We start from the raw sequence: 15,155 nt of genomic DNA, 5'->3' as shown, positions 1-15,155 counted from the left end.
ACAAGTCCTCCCATGGCCAGGCAACTCCCCAGATTTAACCCAATTGAAAATCTTTGGGATATAGTTAGAAAACGACTCTCAAAAATGAATTTACCACAAAAATTGATCTCATTAAAACAATAATATCAAAATGGTTTCATAATGAAGAAGTAAAAAAAAATGTGTAGAATACTTGTTGAATCAATGCCAAATTGTGAATGTGAAATGATTATGAATACAGGAGAACATATTAATTGATAGGTGTTCACAAATTGAATAGGTATGATTTTTTTTTATAAATAAAGTTATTTTTTTATTACATAACATCTTCGGATTAATTTGCACACTATTGTAGGATAATGACATCATAAAATGACCAATATGCAGATGCCAGGTGCTATATGTCAGATTCAAAAACATTTTTTTTCAAACCCCAGTTTGATCAGTAACATGGGAATCAAATGAAATCTTTTTGGAAGAGTATTCTAAAAATAATAAATGATAAAAAAATTAATTAATAATAAATATGACAAAAAGTAAATATGTACTAGAATTTATAGTTATTAAATTGAACTAATAAATAATTTATTTATTAGCAGGAGTCATAAGCCTTGAAAGTTTCTGACTTATTATAAATTATTTATTAGTTCAACTAACTATCCATATGCACATTTTGTCAGTCTGTTTTTTAAAAAATTTTTATTAAATTTTTTACATTTAAATAGGCATATCAATCAAAAGTAATCTCATGTAATAAATTATTTACAGAAGTTGTTTTACTTTCCTATCTTTCGATAATACCTGATAAAATATTAAGAAAATTCAAAGTTTAGAAACTGAGAGTTTTAGAAAACTGGCTATAGTTTATTCTTATTACATATTTTGAATTCAACAATAGTCAAATTTTCATACAAAAAATGCATCCCTAATGAAAACACAACATCCTGGAAAATGCAAATAGCATAATTTGAGTCAATCATAATGAGCATTAGCTATTATGATTGGCCCAAATAATTTCTGTGAATTCCTCTTACCATTATTTTCTTCAAAATTAAAATAGCTTAATAATTTTATTTAAAATAAAATAGTACGTATAATACAAAAGAAACCAAAGAGAAACTATTAAAAAAAGTTTTTTTACAGTTTTTCTTTAAATCTGCTTTGTTGTTGTAATCAGGTTAAAAACAAATGCCAAAAACGTATTTATTAATAATTTGTCATAAAATTCAAAAACCAGATGGTCAAGTGAGCAAAAAGAGCCTGACTGGCTAGTATTTAATAATATTCTTTTTTCATAATTAATTCTTTCATTTCAATTATATTATTAACATTATTATTGTTAGTCATATTTTTATTTATATACATTGAAACATTAGAAATAAATTAATTTTAATTACATAATAATTTTTTCAGGTTCTTTCTTCAACTATTTCCCCAACAGTTGAAAGCAAGTTTTAAGAAATCACCAAAAAGTAAGGGGAAAAAGGGAAGTAAAAAATAAATAAATTATATCTTTATTCATAAAACTAAATTTGAATATATGTAAATAATATGAATTTAAGAAAAACGAATTCTTAATTCTTCAGCAAATCTTTTATGGCAAAGTATTAAAATCTCCTTTATTAAAATTATTTTTTTTTTTAATTTTATGATGATATAAATCTTCTTGCAATGAAAAGTAGTAAACTTTAAATAATTACATTATTCACATTTCTGACATTTTGACTTTTACAAACAACCAAAGTATGAATAAAAAAATCAAAAGTCAACAATCAAGTCAAAAATTTTGTGCTAGAAAAACTTCTCCTGAATCAAAATTGTTGTACTTAAAAAGTATTTAATGTCTATAGAAAGGGAGTATTTATTTGGAACCATTGTATTATTCTTTTTGCAGTTTGCTTTTAAAAATATTGACATAGTAAGTTACTTTTGTCATATAAAAATGATTAAGGAATTATATCTTAATATTTAAATCAAATACCACCATCATACCAATCATACCATGTCTGTGCATCTGTGCATATACCTAAGGAGGTCTGACCGAAATTCATAGAACCCAGAATAAGGAGTAGGTAATCAACGTTAAGGAAAAAAGTGGAGAGTGAGGAAGGAAATCTGCACAAAGAACTGCAGAACAAGAAAAAACCCTCTTTGGGCAGCAAAAATTCATTCTACCTTCAATCCTTGGAATATAGAGACATTTTTACCCAGGGAACAGCACATAAACAATCAAGCAATACAAAATTGAGTATATACTGTATGTAGTATATACTTGAATGAGCTGGCAAAAAATTGCTTTTTTCTTTTTGATAATCTAAAGGACTATAAAGAACTGTTAGAGTAATAAAGAACTGTTTAAGAACAAGGTTAGGCTTTCTATTAGAATGTTATTATTTTCTTATATGTTATGATATTATTTTCTTATATAGAGCATAGATTCAAAAATACATTATTTAAACATGGAACTTCCATTTCAAGTTAAATTGGTCTAGTGTAGAATGTTTTTATTTTTAACAAATTAAAATTAGTTACTGTGAAAACATGTTAAACATAAATTACTGATTACTGCACTCTAATTTGGTATTCATGTAAGTGATATCTGAACTTTGCTTAGGAATGCACAACCAATATAAGAATTGTTTTACTGTGGATATTCAATACAGAGATTAAAACCTCTATTCTTAATTGTAGATAAGAATTCACATTTGAATGTTTAAAAAATTGTTTAAACAATAATTAAAATTAATAAAACAATAGTTAAAAAAATTAAAAACAACTTTTGCACGAAAATATTCATGAGATCTCAGAATGTAGGTTTGCCTTTCTACTAATAAAAAATTGTTTTTTCATTTAGAGAATAAAATGTCAGTTTTTAAGGTACAATTATTTTTATGTATTTATTTTTTTTTTTTATAATTCCCCACAGATTTTCAGGTGGATTAGTATCAGGAGGTTGCTTCACCAGTGTAGCTTCTAAATATTGGTACTTTAAATTATTTATTTTTATTTTTTGGTAGTATGATATGACATTAAATTATGTTAGAACACTCCATTTCCTTGGGAAAACAATTTTTATAACTAACCATTCCATGTAGAATCAGCCAATGAATGAATCAAATCAGAAGTTCATTTTTCAGTGTACTATCTATTGGTAATAATAAGTTTGGTCCTTTCAACTGTATATCATAAATATATATATATTTTTGTTTTCAGTTTAGATGTGGGCTGGTAACTTTTCCACTATATCATTTTGTAATCTTTGCAAATCTATACTATGGATTATAAAAGAATAGCCCATCAAAAAATATATTTACAGTCTATTTTGGCCCACTTTACATTTTCTTTGTTTTTATTGTTCTTTTTGAAGTTAAAGAGCTGTTTTTTAGTTAGCCATGAGCTTTCTATCCAGTTAAAAGACATCTACCTCACATTGGTGCCACATGTGTATTTCTTCCACTGGTTACTGATAAATTAAAATTTATCTACACAGCAGATAGTCTCAGATCAATTTTACTTTTTTATCCTGACTGGTTGTTTTTTTAAGGTAAGACTTGCCTTACTTTCTTTCTTTTTGGTGAAAAGGAATCAGTTTCTTTAAACTGATTAAAGATAGTATTCAAAATAATTTAAGCCAACACCACATTTAAAAGCTACTCTTCATTTCATCAAAAAAGAAGTAATTTAGTTAAATTTTCTTAATGATTATTTTGCATGTGAGACACAAGTAAAAAAATTTCATTTTGTTAAAAAAATGAGTGAATTCCCTCAAAATGTAGTTTGATATACACAAATTACAAGATAAACATAGAATGTAACTTTTCATTATTTTAAAAAACATAAAGATGTAATCAAATAGTGTAGCTACGATGCAGAAAAAATTAAAGATTTCCTGTACTTAAATTAATTTCAATGCTATTCTGTTGTACTCTATGAACTCATTTAACCAAACTACAATTACCTGATTATGCATTCCATTTACACTGAATCTACATTAAAAAAATATATATTATAATAATGGAATGCATTACTAAACCAATCAAGAATGTTGTGCAGATATATATTCAGAAGACATTTATATTTTTAATTTTGTACTATAATCATATTGACCAACATATATTTGATCTTTATATTATGATCTCAATGCTCTGAAATGTTGAGGTCATGATATTAGAGGTCATGTAAATCTGTAATTAAGAATAATGCAGTTATATTTTGACTTCACATTTATATCACATGTGTTATGCCAGACTAGGCATTGTTTACACAATAAAGAATTTTTCTCTTATCCCAAAATGAAAAATAAAACACTGAAATTGTAAAACACTGTATTAATAAGTGAATATATAAATTAATAAGTAAATTTCAACCAAATTTTGAGGAACAGTCATGAAAAAAAATGCTTTAATTAATTTATTTTTAGTTGTATTATTTTTAAAATTGATGAAGAAAGAACTATAACTAAGATTGATAGACAAATTGATATCAAATGGTTTAAGTATTAAAATATTGAGATAGATGAAAGTTAGAGGAGAAAGATAAATAAAAGTCCTGCAAGAAGTAAAAATGTTAAAGAAAAAAAAATTGATTTTTAACAAATAATTTATGTTTCTTAAATACACATATTTCATGCTTTTGTAATATCTCATTCAGTGTTATAAATATTATGTTTGTTTTCATCATCCGACTTTATAAGTAACTGTAGACAGAGATTTCTGAATTAGCTGTATTAAATACAGCTCTCCAAGATTCTCTATCTAGTACCAGTCATTCCATTTCAGTATACCCCCAACATCCTACATCCATAACAATAACAATTTTTTAAAGATATGTAATTGTAAAACAATTGCATATTCCAAACGTTGCCTACCTGGAAATTTTTCCCATCTACCTGTCCCAATATCAAAGCGACTATTCCAGGGTGCCTTAACATATGGCATATAAGTCTGTCTCTTCTTTTAACTATATTTTTCCAAATGCTTCTTTCTTCATCAATTTTCCGCAACACCTCTTCATTTGTCTATCTGATTTTTAACATTCTCCTATAGCACTATATTTCCAAAGCTTCTAAACTTTTCTTCTCAGGTACTCCAATCGTCCAAGTTTCACTTCTATAAAAAGCTACGCTCCAAACATATACTTGCAAAAATGTTTTCCTGACATTTAAATTAATTTACACTTCCTGTTTATAGTATTTCTTAATTGTCGATAATTCCTTTTACCTTCTTCATTACTAGCATTCTTATACTTTCTATGTTCATCCACCAGCTGCAATATATCCTCTGATATCCAAGGTTTTCTACCGAAAACATTTGAAGGTTTTATTAGTGTTCCAATGTTCCAAGGTTTTATTAATATTCTCATTTCCTGATTAGCAACATTAATAAACCCCCAGCTGCACTCCAATGATAACAGAGCAGGACAATATCTCTGAAAAGATCTTTTCCAAAAATATAGATCCGTATATCATACATCCATATATCTTGTAATGTAGGTGAATGAAACTACACTACTAATTTTGATTAGTAAACTTGCAAATATACACATTATTATTACGTGAAACAAAGACATATGTTGAAGAGGTGCTACACCTCAAAAGTTGATATAATTCATGAAAATTTACTTTGAACATTCTACAGCTTATAAACATAATTCTATCAGAAATATTACTGGAAATAATACTTCGAAAGAAAGTTCAAAATATAACCTTTCCACCCCAAAAAATTGAAATATTTGCAATGTTTATAACTCTTCATAGTTCAAACCAGTTGATATATTTCTGGTACGTAATTATATACCAGTTGATACAGGTTTAATACTTGTCTGCAGACACTAATTTTAAAAATTACTCTAATCTCATTTATGTTATGGTGAAATATGAAACAGTTTAACAATTTTAGTATCTGGTGACAAACAGTACATTTTTATTCAGTTTTTTCATTTTTTTCCTCATGTACTTATAATATTTTGACTATCATCTACAGGTAGGAGAGGTAGCTTAAAACTTAGCATCACCAAAAACTGAAAGAACTTCAAAGTGAGAAATAAATAAAACATTTTTTCTAGTTATGTAGAACTTTCCTATATAAAGACTTTTAATGTAGATATAGAAATTCATTTTGCTTGATTTTTTTTTTTTTTTTTTTTAATAAAAACTGAATCTTTATGTAGTTCTTGTGGTCAATTACTTTTAAATAGCAACCAATAATGTTAAGCATTTCACACTGCAGAAAAAAGTAATGTTATCTTCAATGACTTTCTGTAAATTGTCCAGAAGGCAGAATATTATGTGTAAAAAACATCTGTTTAAATATGAAGTAAATATCATATTTTTTCCAACATATTTTTATTTATTTATTTATTTATTATTTGTTAATGAATAAAAATTATCACAGGTAGCTCAGGGGCTTGTGAATGGGAATATGATACATGATATTTTTCATGTATGAAAAATGCCTAAACTGACTTGGACTCAAACATTCATTTTTGAATGAAAGCCAAGATGATAAAAAATCATGGTGTGAAAATTTGTGTGTGTGTGTGTGTGTGTGTGTGTGTGTGTGTGTGTGTGTGTGTGTGTGCACGCGCATGTGCATGCACACACATATATATATATATATATGAACATGTCATGGTTGCTAACCTTTTATTCTTATTAATACTGATATGATTATTTTTTATCTTCAGAGGTTAGAAAAAATACAGTTATGAGCAAACTTATCTTGAACTTGGATTTTCCAAAAAAAAGCAGCACTGTAATTTACTTTACTCTGAAAATAAAAATTGTAAAACCATCAAGATTAAGTGGGGAATTACTTTCACATGCCAATTCTTTAATATATAACCCACCTCAAAACTTAAGAAAATGTCATTGGTAATCGGGAATTTATACTGTTCATGTAATAAAAAGTAATTCTGTGAGTTTTTTTATTCAATAAATTTTTTATAAAAGAAAAAAGGAAATATGAAATTCAACACAATGTCTATTTTCTCAGTTGTCATGTTAATGTTTGCTGTATTTTTACAACACACAAGAGCATACCCAAGAACTGAATTTAAGGAGCAAGGTAAGTATTTTTTAAAATTATTTCACTAAAGTCTAATTGGAATTATTTTACTTGTTATACTTAAATATCATCTTTCAGAAAAAAATTCAATAATTAAAGGTCATTTAATTTTAAACTTATCATCTAACTCTATAGATATTAATGACAGACAATATAATTTTAACTTAGCAGTTCAAATAATTCTCTCTAAAAAGATGAATGGCTGTTATAAAAAATAAAAATAAGTAAATTTAAGTAACATGATGTCTTAAAAAACTTATGTTTACAATTGATTAGTGCTTCCCTTAATTTGAGTAATTTTATTATTTTCCTAATGCGTACGTACCAATCTGTTCAATTATTGAACAATAAGCAACCTACCTGTGGCTTAATGATGTGAAGATGGTATGTACAACATGTAAATTTAAATGTAGTCTTGTACAGGCTCAGGCACCCATTCCTGAGACTTGTGGTTAATTGAATCCCAACCATCAAAGTAAACCGGTATCAGTTGTTTAACAACTGATTTGCGATGACAATTAAAACCAATTTAGATAAAAAATACAATAATGAAAGAAGAAAATAAATCATTACTACAATTAAATGCAGTTTAATTTAAATTTACATTTTTTTGTTACATTATTTAAATTAATAATAAAAAACAAATTTAAAAAAATAAACTCAATTTAATGGATTAAAAAGTATTAAAAAAAATATATTTACCTTTTTTTTTTAAATTCAGGCTCTCTGAAGTCAGACCGTTGTTCTTTGGTAGTTGGGTTTCAATCAACCACATATCTCAGTAATGGTCGACCTGAGACAGTACAAAACCACTTCATTTACATTCATACATATCATCCTCTGAAGTAATATCCTGTAGTTCCGGTGGCTAAACAAAAAAAGAAGAGGCTCTTTGCAGTCAGTGCCAAATTAAAAAAGTAATTAGAAATTAAACCCTACTTTTGACACAAATTAAAAAAAAAAATTAAAAGGAATTTACAGAAGATTTGAAAAAGTATCATTTACTACTTTTTAATTGGCAATTTTTTTTTTGTTTATTTTATATATTTAAGTTTTATTTAAAATAAAATATTAGTTAATCTACAGAAAACTTAGCTTGAATGAAAAAATGTTGGTAAGCAGTGTAAAAAGTGAGCAACATGCTTCTTGATAAAAATAAGTAGAAAAACGATTTAAGTAAATGCTAAAAATGATATGTAAACTAACATTAACTGGAGTTATTATTTTAATATTTTCATTTAACAAAGTAATAATGACAATGAAAAAAAATGTTCAAATCGTTTTACATTATTATACGGAAGCAAAAGATACCTAAAGGATTACCAGAAAAGCTTTTTATGAAAAATAAAAATCAATCACCAAGTTAATGAATTTCATCCTAAGTGATACTTCAACGTATGTAATTGTTTGTACAAGTCGAATTGAGAATTTCCTTTTCGATAAAGTCTGTTTATCTTATATATAGATCAGAAAGTTTGCCTGAGTGTGGGTTTGTTTATTTATTTGCAACAGCATCACACGAACCGACCGATTGCTTTCAGATTTGCGGGATATATTCGTGTTATCCCAGTGAAGGTTTTAAGCCGTATATCGAGGCCCTAGACCCTTCGGGGATGAAGTTGTCCAATAAAAATATTCGTTAAAGAAAAAAGATTAATTCTTTTACTTCATTATATTTGAGTTACTACGGCAAAATAAAAATATCTGAGTTCTGATCAATATACTAATCATCTAATCTAATCTGTAAAATATTTAATAGTTCATTAGTTTATTATTTCTATTATTATAATTAGCTTAAATTACCACATTTAGCAAACTTTTACTGAAGAAATCGATGATTACTGAAAAAATTATTTTCGAATAGTAGGACAATTAGCAATGGAAAAATAATAATACTAGGAAAATAATTGTGTTAAAAATTAATAATTTTGGAATTTCGCACGTGAACTTTTGATTTCGTACCTTTCAAATCTATCGAAATACCACCGAAGAAAAGGAAGTATTGCTCAGTTAACTCCTGCAGCCAAAAAAGCCATCCTGCGTCGGAAGCACCTGCTAGTATTCAGACAAAAATTTATTTAATCATTAATGGAAATAATTGTTTATACTTAATAGAAACCAACCCATATTGTTTTTATATAAAGTGAATTGAAAGTATTCACTAAAATCAGTAGTAACTTTTAAAGTGCATCCCCCCTGTTCATTTAAACTAATTTTAGTACATATTTTGCTTAAATCAATATATTTACATCAATATTCAGTTTGTTAGTGACTTTACAGTTTTATTTTTCCAGTTGTCATTCATGTTTAGTCAAAAAGATCGGAAAATATACACCTCTTCTATATATAGAAAGACTTAAGCGATTCCTCGTAAGATTTCTCACCATTTAGCTGTTCATCGTAACGCCTTGATAGTACTAGGTAGGGCCTGCATTAAAAAAAGAAATATAAAATAATAAGATTGTGTTTTTTATGTACATTAACTTTACTCAAGATTAGTGAGTTTTTTATCGTTATGAAAATATTTTTCACTTTTATTCGTGACTCAAAACTTATGACAACAATGGACTTGTCGAAAGTTATTAACGAAATTGAAGTATTAAAATACTGTACTAAGAAAAAATAATTTTGAACGTCAGTCTCATTATCTACAAATATAACATAAATGTTGATTTTACTGTGGCATGTATTTAACGGGCTGTGTTATAAAAATATTGAAAAAATTTTCTTTTCAATTTTTTATTTTATTTGTATTTTGATTTTACTTTCGATGATATGTACTTTACTTTTGCACGTACGTTAATAAATTTTGTTACAAAGCTCATACATATATATCCACATGATTTTATTTTTTTTAAATTCTTTGATTAAAAATATTGTAATCAATATTTTAAATCGTTAAGGAAAACTATTTTTCAATAAAATAGTTTTTAATCCTTTTTTTTTGTGTAAAATACATGTCAAATTATATTTTAATTTTGTTTTTGATTTAAAAGCAATATAAATGTAAAAATCAGTTCAAGCCTACTTAATAAAATCGTTTACCGATTTTTCTTCAGTCGTTACCTTTTAAGTAATGGGGTTCAGGAGGAAGTATTCTATTTTGCGAAAACCTAAAATCTTATAATTACCGTATTTATTCCAGTATCCCCCGCCCCCGAATAAGCCCCGCACCTTGATTTTCCGGACCGAAAATCTAAAAAAAAAAAATCGAGTGTGTACCGGTATTTTAAAGTGCAACAGATATGATAAAAAAATACGTAAATACGAAAATATTCAGAAAGTAAAGGATTTAATTCGTTTTTTTTTAAATTACAATATTAATATTACATTAATAACTAATTACCTAAGTACTAGTTTAGTTTGAAACTACTAGAATCAGCCTACAGAATCAGTAGACCAGTAAAATGAAAAGAATGTATCATGTAGAAAAGGATCATTTCAATACACTTTTTAATATGGGATTTTATTTTTAATTAATCACTGTTACTGTCAATGTCTGTAGAAGAGTTACCGGTAGTCTCCACGTCGCTCTGCCAAAGGTGATCGTCTTCACTACCTTCAAGTTCATTAGATATTCCTCATTTTTTAAAACTTTTCCTTACTAATTCCGTGGAAATACCTTTCCAAGCATCTTTTATCCAAACACAAATCTGGTTAAAATCTGGGCGTTTGATTCTTCCTGTAGGCGTGAGAAAGAAATTTTCATCAGCCATCCATTTACTGTACAGTTGTTTTAATGAGATTTGAACGGTTTATTAATGCAGACATCTAGTGGTTGCAAAAGAGATGTCAATCCGCCTGGAATTATTACTTGGTCTGTCATACTCTTTTTTAAAATGTCTTTAACTTTTTTTATTAAGTAAATCTCCCGATCTCTTTTGCCATACACACCTGATCCAATCTAAAATTAAGGTTTCGTTCATCCAACCTGATTCCTGTGCTCTGATAATAACTCCATTTACCTGTACGGTAGGAAGAGTTTTTCTTTTAAAAACCAATGTACCGTGGTTATTTTGATCCAACAGAAGTAATGCAAAGCATAACACTACACCTTTGTTTTTCATTACCACCAGTGCCAATCGTAATACTTTTTTCACCTTTTTTGTGTAGAGTTTTGTCAAATGGCATTTCAAAATATACGGGGGGTTTGATCAACGTTTCCTATTTGAGAAGACAAATAGCCTTTATCTTTTCTAAGATTTATTATGTATTTGTGAAAATGTAGTATTTTTTGTTCATAAGCGTCTGGAAGTAGTTGAGAAATGGTAGTCTTTCGTCTTATTGACAAACGATGTTATCCATCCACGGCTTGCTTTAAAATCAGCTTTATTCAATGATTTAGCGATCTCACGAACATATGATTGACACATTTTTGTCGTGACAGCATAACCGCATTTCCTTTTTTCCATAACAAAGTCATACAATTTTTTTTCAATGTCTGTGTATTTTGGTTTTAAGCCACGAAAAGCCCTTTTATTATCAGTGTCTTTCACTAGAAGTTGTTTCTTCTTACGCCAGTCTCAAATGCAGCTTTCATGTAGGTCAAATTTTCTTCCAGCCGCCCGATTTCCAATTTTTTCAGCCTCTTCTATAATGCGCAGTTTTTCATTTACTGTAAAAGATCTTAGACGCTGTCCTTTTGTACTTGTTTTAATGCCGTACTTAAAATAAATCACCGTATTAAACTTTACAAGAGATAAAATGCACAAAACCGTCCACATATACAAACAGTACAATGACTATGGCGAATAGACCAGACGACGATGGGTAACTGATACTGTAACTGTAGTGTCATTAGAACCGGATGCAGCCTATACAGAATGAATCAGTTTTATAAAAATACCGTAACTTCGTTCCTATCGATAATATGAACAGGATGTTAATAATTAAGGATGTATTCTGTATAAGCGGCATCTGGTATTGATAAACGAAAGCCTAATGTAACTATATTTACGTGATTGAATTTAGGTACTTCTAAGAAAACGTTTACATAAATTATTCTGGCTAAAGGCTATGTTTCAAGTAAGCCCCACACCTTTATTTTTTCTCTCCAATTCCAAGAAAAAAGTGCGGGGTACTCGAATAAATACGGTATCTGTTTTATAAGAAAATTTATTGAAGACAATAAAAAGATTGTTTTCATATTGGAAAACTGGAGGTGATTTTGAGTAACGCAGTAATATGTCTGAGTTGAATGTCTACAATTGACTTGAACTCCTATATTCCGTTTATTTCTGACTGGCAGCTATGTAATTTATTATGACTGCTGATTGATGATAATGATACATTTTTCTGAATTTGAAAAAAGTCAAGTCTGAACCCAGAATTTCAAAATGAAAAGCAAGACTGCTATTTTGTCACGAAGGTTGATTAAAATGAAGTAGATTAAATGATCTAAACTTTTCATACATTTGGTTAAAGTATGGGAACGACTTAATATTTAAAAACTAAAGGATATTAGGAGGTAGAAACAAGTGCAGATTTACGTAGTTAACAAAATTACTATTCTGTTTTTTTTTTTTTAATTTTTGATCATCTTGGATCAGCCATATTGAATTAAACATATTTTTTTTAAATAAGAAGGTGAATGTATGTGATAATGATTTTAATGTAAACGTTTAATAGTTAACGTGGGAATTAAAACCCCCAACACTAATATCACCATTCACAGTAATAATAATAATTTTATTATTATTATTATTATTAACTTTTAAAAACAAAATAAAATTAAATTAAATTAAAATCTGTCCATCTGAAGAAAATTAAGTTGAAGAGATATAAGGAAAAACTAAAAAAAATGCATAGAGGTCGAATTGAAAATCAGTTCCTTTTACTGAAGTCTTAAAAAACAAAAAAGAATAAATAAATCGTATAGTTTGGAAGAACATTGATTTTACAAAATTTCGAAATTTTTTAAGGATGTATCAAATACTTTTAAAGTTCTAGCTCGTGGTGTTTAATACACTGACTGAGTTTCAAAATTATTACTCATGTCGGTGTACCCATCACTGAATTAGAAGATCTCACCGTAAAAAATTGCATGCTTTTAAACTTTATCGTTTTTTACAATAAATATTTGATTTAATCTTTCGATAGATTTAACGTTATTATGTTATTAAGTTTTTGGGGGATTATGGTGAACTGAGGTGCAAACCTCCTTATTGATAAAATACCAAAACCAAACCGACGAGCAATTTTCAATAAAAACTAATGAAGATATTCTGATGATACGACTGCACAAATACATTTATTTATGTACAGTTACTATGTACATTACAGTTAAAATTGAAATTCTAATCGTTTTTTTTTTTTTTAACACTAACATACGAAATGGAAATATTAAAGACAATATACCCAAAAAAATTGAATTTGATGAATACATATGTCAAACAAAATTACTAACTTTATGCTGAGTGTGAGATTTATAAAATTTTCATTTTTTATTTTTTTGTAATTTAGCAATTACATGATAACCACCTAATTAAGTCAAGGGTTTTGTACCTTATAACGTAAAGCGACCATGACCGGGATAGGAACCCATAACCTCCGGGTTCGATTTTAAGAATACTATGCGGGGGAGACAGGGGATCCCAAACATGATCAACAGGATTGAGTTTTAATAATAGCTTTAAAAACATAAATTTTGAAAAAGAACGGTTAGTACATCAAAATATATTTTTATGCTCTTAAAAAGGCGGATATTTATAATTTCAATTTTATTAAATGAAATCATGTTGGCAAGGCGTCTGTCTCTGACCTTTTTCACATCATTAAGGTTTTACTGTACCCTTAAAGAATTAGGTTGAAATAACAAAAAATTTCTTTTTTTTTAATAAAAGGGGTTAGAACTTAAAAGTTATTTAACAAATTTAGGGATAATATGTACTACCTGGATGGGCAACAACGTTCAAACTTGCAATATTAAATTTTTTTTCCTATCCCTCAATAAACATTGACATATAATAAAAACATTGGCATTCTATAATCAGATCATTAATATACAATGCATCACATGTGAAAGCTGTTGAAATATGTATCGTTATGTTTTACAGAATATCCGAAGTATGAACCCCTGGAAGCTGTTCATCTAAGAATCCGCAGAGCGACCTGCGATCTTTTAAGCGTTAGTACACAATGGGTCACGTTAAATCACTCAGCTTGCGCCGGTCATTGCTTACTTATAGGAAGAAGGGGAGGCCGATGCATTGACGGTGTCTGCAACTGTCGAAACTAAATAGTATCAATTTATATATAATAAATAAATTAAAAATAAACAAAATTAATAAATGAAAATTTAAAAATATTAATGTATAAATATTGTAAAATATATTTAATGTAATATAATATCTAAAATATTAATATTTTAAATATAATAATTAAAAATTAAAAAAAAAATAAAATATTTTCTTTTAAAATTTTAATTTTATTTATTACCCTTTTTTCATAAATATATGTTTTGGTTGAATAAAACCCGGCTTCATCGATAGAAAGCCACTTTTTAGGATATTTTACGAAATCACAGTTTAGAGGTCTTCTATGTTGTTAATGGTATAGAAGGCATAAAAAAATAAGGATATTGAACGAGACTCTTTAAAAATATATATGTATAAAACATTTATTGCAACCTGTAAAAGCATTACGCATTTTTTAGAAGCTTCCCCTCACGAAGGTAAGTGTTCATCTCGTTGAGATAACTATGATACAAAAGATAATTAGGATATGTCGGAACTCAAACATAGTTGTACCACAATTCGGTAATTTAAAAAGTTTATTAACTTGACTGGCAGTATTATGCTAGTGTTACAGCTTAATAAATTATTAAGAAACGTGTTTTTATCTTTTTATTATTTGCTTTTTTTGACAAGACAAAGAAGCTCAATAGTTCCAGATAAAATTATGCATAAAATACGTTTTCTACTCGCAGTATGTAATAATTACTTACTGTTTAAATATTTAAGTTTAAAATATGTATGATAATGTAAAAGTTAATTTAAAAGTATTATTTTTTAAAATCATAAGTAGATTGTTCAATCTTGATTATCTATTTTTATATACAGAGTGTATCACGAAGTTCTCACGGGATTTTCATAACCTATTCTACTCGTGAAA

At 27.6% G+C, this 15,155-nt stretch overlaps 2 protein-coding genes across 2 annotated transcripts in view; both read left to right on the top strand.

The window, feature by feature from the left end:
* The window catches only part of LOC142324464 (uncharacterized), a 54,190-nt gene extending 52,720 nt beyond the window's left edge, over positions 1-1,470 (top strand). The window contains exon 4 of the transcript XR_012756302.1: positions 1,393-1,470. The gene's annotated coding sequence lies outside the window, so the exon portion shown is untranslated. The remainder of the gene's footprint in view (positions 1-1,392) is intronic.
* Positions 1,471-6,832: 5,362 nt separating this feature from the next.
* Positions 6,833-14,461, top strand: LOC142324453 (defensin-like). The gene is made up of 2 exons (XM_075365285.1): positions 6,833-7,043; positions 14,099-14,461. The coding sequence occupies exons 1-2, from the start codon at positions 6,941-6,943 to the stop codon at positions 14,278-14,280; spliced, it is 285 nt and encodes a 94-aa protein (XP_075221400.1). The 5' UTR covers positions 6,833-6,940; the 3' UTR covers positions 14,281-14,461.
* Positions 14,462-15,155: the final 694 nt, after the last annotated feature.

The sequence above is a fragment of the Lycorma delicatula genome, chromosome 1, assembly GCF_047948215.1.
Source record: "Lycorma delicatula isolate Av1 chromosome 1, ASM4794821v1, whole genome shotgun sequence".
Lineage (NCBI taxonomy): Eukaryota > Metazoa > Arthropoda > Insecta > Hemiptera > Fulgoridae > Lycorma > Lycorma delicatula.
Note: the sequence above shows the minus strand (reverse complement) of the source record. Positions and strands in the feature narration are given on the sequence as shown.